Source organism: Vitis vinifera, chromosome 16 (assembly GCF_030704535.1).
Source record: "Vitis vinifera cultivar Pinot Noir 40024 chromosome 16, ASM3070453v1".
NCBI lineage: Eukaryota > Viridiplantae > Streptophyta > Magnoliopsida > Vitales > Vitaceae > Vitis > Vitis vinifera.
In genome coordinates this window covers 22,335,050-22,343,716 of record NC_081820.1, presented here as the reverse complement: position 1 = coordinate 22,343,716, position 8,667 = coordinate 22,335,050, and the positions used below count along the sequence as shown (strand labels likewise).

Sequence of the window (8,667 nt, the reverse complement as noted above, 5' to 3'; positions counted from 1 at the left end):
TAGCAAATCTTAATAGTAGCCACAAATATCAACATCCATATTAGCATATGCATATATCTGTACTCCATGTTAGCTTGCATGAGATGTTTTTCACTTGCCCATAATTTTTCATGACTACCCACAAGTTTTCATTTGCTTAGTTAAATGTCTTTTGGCAAGAATCCGAAGTAGAGGTCTGCCAAAGTTATTTAAGGATGTCTTTCAAGGAATTTAAGCTCAAAAAAGCTATTATGCTTGACAAGACAACTTTTTCCCTATAGAATAGGTGCTAAAAGTTCCCACAAAGTGTCTTTATTGATTTAAAATTGCTATTTTCACCCTATTTTTTTGCAGTTAATTACTTGATCATTAGTTTCTATTAAACCAACATAGTAAACTTTTAGGAAAGAAAAAAAAATAATAATCCAACAAGTCTCAAAAAAAAAAAAAAAAAAAAAACCTCTGTTTTAAAATTTTGGTAATGTATACCATGAATATAATGTAAAAAAAATAACTAGAAAAAAATACGATCAATCAACATACCACATATATATTTCAACCTTATTACTTTATATACGATCTTTTGCACCTTGGTTATATTCATTTATATTTTAATCTCATTATTTATATATTTATTTTTAATAATAAAAATTAAAATTTTAATAAATATATTAAGTTTTCCCCGTATTGTAATCATTTAAGTTTTTGTATCTAATCATTCATTTAAACTAATTAATATCCGTACGTTTTACATTTTTTTATTCCCAATAGAATGTCAAGATAGCCATAAGCTTATAAGCAATATGACAAAAAAAATATTGTATTAAGGGTATTTAGGGACTTTAAAATCCAATCCAACTATGCCATGATCGTATAAATTATTTTATTCTTATGAACTTTTCTTGCCACCCATGGGCACGTAAAGTTTGAATATAATATTGATTATATAATACTATTAAAGAGAATATCATATTTTTGTGGAGATACTTGGTAATAATATTTTTACCGTTATTACTTTGAAAAAGTGAGATATAATTATTTGGAAAATATTATTTTGATTGGTTAGAGAACCCAAGTGGCTTAAAATCTAATGATTCCAATCCTACTACGTGGTTGTGAATAAATCACGCAAAAGGACAAATCCAGTAATTTCACACACACGGGAATAACCCCATCCAAACCCACCCACCCTAAAACCCACTGCAACCAACCACTAAAGATTCCGGAACGTGGCGGCGCCCCCATTTCAACGCCACCGGAAAGCACTCAAATTACCGAAACACCCTTCACAAAGCCACAAATGCAAAACCCAATATGGGCGACTAACCCAAGCAAGTCGCCCTTTTGGGGTCCGACATTTCTCGATCGTCATTGCTCGAAACTAATCATTCAGTCTACCAGGAGGCTTAGCAGAAGAAGAAAAAAGGGAGGAGAGAGAGAGTGGGCGCTGAGGGCAATGCCTTGTTCTTCTATCAATACAACGTCTTCTTCTACCGATGACAACGGTGCTCTTCGTGCTTTCAAGCTGAGTGAGTCCACGTTTTTGGCTTCTCTGATGCCTAAGAAGGAGATTGCTGCTGATCGATTCGTCGAGGCGCATCCTGAGTACGATGGCCGTGGGGTTGTTATCGCTATTTTTGGTAATTTGAGAATTTCTTTTGGGGGTTCTGGTTCTGTTTGGGTGAAGAGAAAGTGATGGGAAATGGGAAAAAAATTTCTGGGTTTATCTATTGGTTTATGGGAAGTGGAGAAGGAACACTAAGTGGGATATGGGTGTTAATCGTTTTTTTCTTTTTTGGGGGGTCTGTTTTTGTTTGGGCCCTGAGAAAGTGGTGGAAAATGTAAGATAACTTAATTTTTTTTTATTTTTTTGGGTTTATGTTGTTTTGGTTCTTAAGATATCAGACGTGAACCTTCAGCTTTTTTCCATGGTGTCTTGAAATGTTGTTCATGCTAAAACTTAAAAGAGTCGAACGTTGGGGGTGCTTATCTCTTGAGTTGTGCTGGATCGTATATCTGATCTTAAAGTGTTGCTTTTCTCCAGATTCCGGTGTAGACCCAGCTGCCGCTGGGTTACAAGTTACCTCAGACGGGAAACCGAAGATCCTTGATGTTCTTGATTGGTATTATAAAACTACTTGATCATAGATTCCCATGGTTTTTAGAACTTATTTTACAGAGTAATTTTTCTTTTATCAGCACTGGCAGTGGAGATATTGATACCTCAACTGTGGTGAAGGCTGATTCAGACGGTTGTCTTCATGGAGCATCAGGTTTCTGACTTATAGCATTGACCTGTATCATACTTTTGAGCATGAAAATAACCCTGAGAATTGTATTTTCAAATGTACACATTAATAAAAATGTTTGATTGTGATGAAATTAATATTATTTGGATTTATTATTGATTATAAAGATTATTATTTTTGTATGTTCCTCACACACATTCTCTGCTTTTATCATAAAATTTGTAATAGGGGCAACTCTGGTTGTAAATTCTTCGTGGAAGAACCCTTCTGGGGAGTGGCATGTGGGTTATAAATTGGTATATGAGCTTTTTACAGACACATTGACTTCTCGTTTGAAGGTTAGACTGTAATCATGAACTTATGACTGATTGATTTGATACTTTGGATTGAGATCACCTCAGTTCTAACTTCTCATCTCTTCCCCTTAATTATTTTGTGACAGAAAGAAAGAAGGAAAAAGTGGGACGAAAAGCACCAGGAAGTAATAGCTGAGGCTGTAAAGAATCTTGATGAATTTGACCAGGTTTTGGATAATTCTATTACTTAATTTCTTCCATATTGCATTTTTTCCCCGAATCACCTATTTCTTATTGCACTAACTTCTGTTGTTAATTAGTCAGTGACTCAGCATAATAGACCTGCAAATTATAATAAACATCATTCAATTCTTGATGCACTATTAATATTGTCACTACCCCTTATTGTAAGTTAATGTTTTATGATACTTTATTGATGTCTAGGGCATTTTACTTTTTGTGTCTCGTTGCATTCATGTTCATCTGGAGATGCTAATTTTCACCCAACTTCCTCAAGAAGAAAAGCCTGTGATATGGAATGGAGTCAATTCTGTATGCTAACTGCATAAAATGGTAGAAGATTGTGGATAAGGTTAAAATTTTCCATCTGTCTATAAAAAAGTTTATAAATAGTTTATTTACAAGGTCAAGCGGTCTTCAGAGCATCTCTGTAGTATATTGCTGACACATTCTTGCTTCAGTACACTTGCATTTCCTGCACCATGATTGTCACCAGCTATTATAATGTTGTAAATTGCCTGGTCCAGAAACACATCAAAGTGGAGGATGCACAGTTGAAAAGGGCTCGTGAAGACCTCCAAAACAGAGTTGACTTCCTCCAGAAACAGGCTGAAGTGAGTTTGGAGTGTTTTGAATTACTTTTCTCATCTAGTCCACTTGACTATTTTATTGCTTCAATTGTAAGTAACCATGTTTATACGTTTTAGAGCTATGATGACAAGGGACCTATTATAGATGCTGTTGTCTGGAATGATGGAGAACTATGGAGGGTCGCTCTTGATACACAGAGTCTTGAGGATGACCCAGGGTGTGGGAAACTTGCTGATTTTGTACCCCTAACTAATTATAGGTATGTTTGATCCACCAGTAACAATATTGTGTGCTGGAAAATCTTTTATTTTTTTCTTATAGTTTTATATGGTGATAAGATTTATTTGAATGAAGATGAAACATCTTTTCTGTATAGAAGTTTTAATTTTGATGCAGTTTTTCTGGCTTAAGGTAGATTACCATTGTATGAAAACAGTTGCTGAGTTACTTTCCGATGCAGCATCTGAAGTTTGCTCCCTCTGATTTATTTTGGAGAAAAGAGAGGGGCTTGACTGTGCTTTATGGGGCTTACATAAAATCAATTGCCTGCATTCCAAAGCTCAAATTGATTTTGATATTGCATGATGTTGAAGATTCTGTTCATTTCTAGTCCAGCCCTAGATCTTGGAGATGGAACTTGCACTTGGAAACAACCTTTTATGTTGCTCGTGATAGGCATTTCACTTGTCTAAGGCATGACTTGCCTTCTAAATTCCCATAAGGTCCCAAGATAAACAGCTTAGGAAAGGCCTTGTCTAAACAATAGTCATGCAGAGAGTTGTGAAGCTCAAACACAAATATACCCAGAAACAAGAATTTATGTCGATGTTTCAAATCTTTGTTCTGGCTACTTTGTTCAGTCCTCTAATTTTAGGAATGTATTCTGATTGCTACCGACCTGTTATTATTATTATTTTTTCTTTTTTCTTCCATCATATCTTATTCTTCTTCTTTTTTTCCTTTTTTTTTAATTTATTTTTTATCTCATCAATGTGCTGGAGTTGGTGATGAAGGTGTTTTTTTGTCTCCAACAAATTTAATGTTTAACTAGCTCCATGTACACTAACTTTGCAGGATTGAAAGAAAGTTTGGCGTGTTTAGCAAACTAGATGCCTGCTCATGTGTCGTTAATGTATATGATCAAGGCAATATCTTGAGTATTGTGACAGATAGCTCCCCCCATGGTACTCATGTTGCTGGTATTGCTACTGCTTTTCACCCAAAGGTAATATGCTATTAACATTCGAAAATAGCATACTCTATTCCTGCATTATTCCTGCATTTCTTTTATACGAAACAAATTTACCTTTTGAAATATGCCATTGTTGTACAGGAACCATTGTTGAATGGAGTTGCACCTGGAGCACAAATAATATCTTGTAAAATTGGAGACTCACGCCTAGGTTCAATGGAAACAGGGACAGGCTTGACCAGAGCGTTAATAGCTGCTGTGGAGGTTAGCTTTATAGTTCCTATGATGCTGGTGAATTGATTCTGTAGAAGTAACCCATGTAACTTTTTCTCTTGTGGAGGATTTCAAGGACTGTACATTGTGTCTTCCTACTTATGGGGACGTTCTTTTCCAGCTAATACTTTCACCATACTCTTCCTGCTGTTTGTCTCTATACTTTGCCTCTTGCTTAGCTAACTTATGTTTTGAGCACTTCAGGCATTGGCTATGTGACATATATAAATATTTTATCGATTAACTTCCATTCTAGAATTAATTTGCTGTAGGGTTAATTTTGATGATGGATATTGTGCATTTTATTTGCAGCACAAGTGTGATCTCATCAACATGAGTTATGGAGAACCTACAATGCTGCCTGATTATGGACGATTTGTTGACCTTGTTAATGAAGTATGAGTTCCAAAACTTGATATTTGATTATTGGCATGATGATTTACAAATTCTTTTCTTCATTAATTTTTCATGCTCCCTCTATTAAGTTGTGGTGACAATGTTTATTAAACATTAGGCGGTGAATAAGCATCATTTGATATTCGTCAGTAGTGCTGGTAACAGTGGCCCAGCATTGAGCACTGTGGGCTCACCTGGTGGTACCACTTCAAGCATTATAGGTGTTGGTGCATATGTATCTCCTGCAATGGCTGCTGGAGCTCATTGCGTAGTTGAACCCCCATCTGAAGGCCTTGAATACACTTGGTATACAATCTTCCCTTAAGAAAATTTTGTGTTGGCAGTAAATTATTCATTTGTTTTGACCTTAGAAAATGGGTCCCTTCTACTATGCTACTGTTTTGATTTGAATCTTAATGCATAGCTGAATGAAATGGGGTGCAGGTCTAGCCGAGGACCAACAGTTGATGGTGATCTTGGTGTCTGCATAAGTGCTCCAGGTGGAGCTGTAGCGCCTGTGCCTACATGGACTCTTCAAAGACGCATGCTTATGAATGGAACATCAATGTCGTCTCCATCCGCTTGTGGAGGAATTGCATTACTTATTAGTGCAATGAAGGTTCCATTCACATGATTTAGTTTTGTTTTTGTCCTTCTGTCATCACACTTTATATGCATGTCTAACTGATGTTTCAAAAATTTATCATGGCCTGTGCAGGCTGAGGGCATTCCAGTGAGTCCATACAGTGTTCGGAGGGCTCTTGAGAACACATCTGTCCCCGTGGGTGGTTTGCCAGAGGATAAATTGTCCACTGGGCAAGGGCTTATGCAAGTTGACAAGTTAGATTGCCACTTTGGGCCTTTGATGTTTTTTTAATTATGAGAAATAGATTGAGCTTTAAGTAAAATTGGAAATAATCTTGAAAACAATTGCATCATAGGGCACATGGATATATTCAAAAGTCTCGAGATTTTCCAAATGTTTGGTATCAAATAAAGATTAATGAAGCTGGTAAATCAAGTAAGCCTCTCTCTCTCTCTCTCTCTTGCTTGCTCGCTCTTTCTCGCTCTCGCCCTCCCTCTCTATCGTCACACCCTGCCAAATTGAGTTAAACTGTCATGTGCCTCTTTGATTTTGCAAGTGCATTATGCTTTATCATATCATATCTGTGTGCTTATAAAAGCAATATTTAGATATGACATATCATACATGTGAATCCTATTTAGAAGCTGCTCTAAGCATACTGATTATGTGGTTATACAGATGGTCCTAATTGTTTAAGGAAATAGGTTCTTCTTGTTACTTGTTAGTATCGAGCCCCATAAAGCCTATTCATTGGAATTATTCTTGTCTATGGATGTTCCAGCAGTTAATTCGTATCAGCAGGTTTTGGGGTTAGACAATCCCTCTTTTGTGAATTTTTGGGTGTCCTTGATGGAGACTAGCCTCCCTATTGTAGGTCTTGTTTCTCCTTTCTATAGCCTGGTTGGGTTTTGTTCGTATATTGTCTGTATACGCACCGCCCCTGGTTTTTAGGCGTTTATTAATTCAATCTGCCTTTGTCTATAAAAAAAAAAAAAAAAAAAAAATTCGTTTCAATAATTGGTTCACCTATGACCAGGCTTCTTGCACCTGTATGAAGATTAAGAATTTTACTTGCAATGAAATTACATTGTTATTATGATGCATTTTCATTGCAGCTTCTACATCACGGGGCATCTACTTAAGGGAAGCTAGTCGCTGCCATCAGTCTACTGAGGTGAGATTTTGAAACTGATTTGCATGGATTTCCAAACTCATCTCAATGACTTGCTTTTCTATTTAAAAACGAAAAAGACCCTGACTATGATACCTTGGTTTTGTTTTTTAAATTTTCTAAGCCAGTTGAGTCTCCTAATGTGAAATGAGTCACTTTTTTTTTACACACTTTAAATTTATAAGTTTGTTTGCTTTTCAAGTTTATAGAACTCAATCAGTTATGCTTACTTCTTACTGGTGCTGTAGTCATTCATCATTAAAAATGATTAAACCATCTTACCTGACTTTCTCTGATCTCATTGTTAGTGCTCCCTGTAACTTCTTGCAAATGTGTTAATCAACAAATATGGATTTCTTGTGCTGTTATTTCTTCCATTTGAGTATTCATTCAGCTAACCCATCTTTGAGCTTATTTCTTCACTGCACAACAGTCCGTACCAGAAAGCATGGTTTGCTTGATGCTCTCTAGAATTCGTTTTTTTTTTAATAATAAAAATATATAGGTATTTGTCAATCATGTGACAGCAAATAAGCTTTCTCCCTTTTATGAACCCTACTTTAGTTTTGCGTGAGACTTTTAGATTAAATAGTCAGAAATGATCTTTTGCCCAACCTTTTCCTCTTTCCCTTGGGGATAATGTTCATAGTTTGAGGGGTATGTGGGTAATCTCCAATGTATTTCTTTGCTCTAATAATGAAAGCCTCAAGTCGCTTTTATTTGTAGAGCAATGGAAGGGAGGTTTCATCCAGGGTTTTAAAGTGGGGAGGAGAAAGGAATCTTATTTGTTGTATGCCAATGATATTTTGCAAGGCTAACAAGGCAATTGTAATTTAGGTTTATTTTTGACGAAAATGCCATTTTGAGCCTCCCTGTTTACTTTATTTCCGCCTTTATCATGCTGGTATCAATATAGAACAGATTAGTGAAGCTTCAGAAAGATTTCCTTTGGAGGCTTTGGGGAGTGAGAGGAAATATCATTTGGTTAATTGGTCAACTTTTTCTCTGCAAAAGAGGTGGGACAGCAGAGCCTTTGGTTGGGCTTGTGGAAAGCCAATTTTCATAGTCCTGCTAGTATCTTTGTGGATGATGGAATTAGGATCAAGCTCTGGTGTGCTGTTTACTATGGAGAATTCCTTAATGATAACTTTCTGGATCTATACTGTACCACAACAAATGGTGAAGGTGGTAGTCAATATTGGAACATGATGATCATAAGAGGATGACAGGGAGCTGGAATCTGTGGAGTTTTTATTCTCAAGCAGTTCTAGATTGTTGCTGGGCAGAATTGGAATCCAAGTTAGCAAAGAAGGTGTTCAGAAGGGGTTATTTCTTAGTAAAATCCTACTGCAAGGTACTCTCTCCAAGGTTCGATGTCTGTTTGCCCTTGTGTTGGGCATGGGGGTCTTCTGCTCCATTCAAGGTGGAATTGTTGTGTGCAAGGCTGTGGGAGAGGATCCTTACTATTGATCAGCTGACTGGGAAAGGAGTGTGCTTGTTAACTAGTTCTGCATGTGCAAACAAAAGGCTGAACTAACTGAGATGTTGGGTAGCTATGGCGTTTGTAACTTCCCATTTTTGGTGTCTTTTGAGTTCTATCAAGTTAGTGAAGATACCGTGACCAATTTGCATGGCAGCTATATTGGAAATAGTCAATGGAAAATGTGGAAGGTGTTTCATCTGAGCTTACATTG

General features: G+C 36.5%; 1 protein-coding gene across 3 annotated transcripts in view; it reads left to right on the top strand.

Annotated features, from left to right (window-relative positions):
- Positions 1-1,103: 1,103 nt before the first annotated feature.
- The window catches only part of LOC100248019 (tripeptidyl-peptidase 2), a 40,737-nt gene continuing 33,173 nt past the window's right edge, over positions 1,104-8,667 (top strand). For 2 of the 3 annotated variants that reach the window (XM_010664436.3, XM_010664435.3), the window contains exons 1-15: positions 1,184-1,619; positions 2,024-2,102; positions 2,179-2,252; positions 2,457-2,566; positions 2,671-2,751; positions 3,292-3,378; positions 3,472-3,614; positions 4,430-4,580; positions 4,689-4,811; positions 5,133-5,216; positions 5,335-5,522; positions 5,661-5,835; positions 5,935-6,056; positions 6,158-6,237; positions 6,918-6,976. In XM_010664436.3, the coding sequence (XP_010662738.1) occupies positions 1,280-1,619; positions 2,024-2,102; positions 2,179-2,252; positions 2,457-2,566; positions 2,671-2,751; positions 3,292-3,378; positions 3,472-3,614; positions 4,430-4,580; positions 4,689-4,811; positions 5,133-5,216; positions 5,335-5,522; positions 5,661-5,835; positions 5,935-6,056; positions 6,158-6,237; positions 6,918-6,976 (1,896 nt within the window). In that variant the 5' untranslated portion in view covers positions 1,184-1,279. Of the gene's footprint in view, positions 1,620-2,023; positions 2,103-2,178; positions 2,253-2,456; positions 2,567-2,670; positions 2,752-3,291; positions 3,379-3,471; positions 3,615-4,429; positions 4,581-4,688; positions 4,812-5,132; positions 5,217-5,334; positions 5,523-5,660; positions 5,836-5,934; positions 6,057-6,157; positions 6,238-6,917; positions 6,977-8,667 lie in introns of all 3 variants that reach the window. The other variant, XM_059733805.1, reaches the window with a different exon arrangement.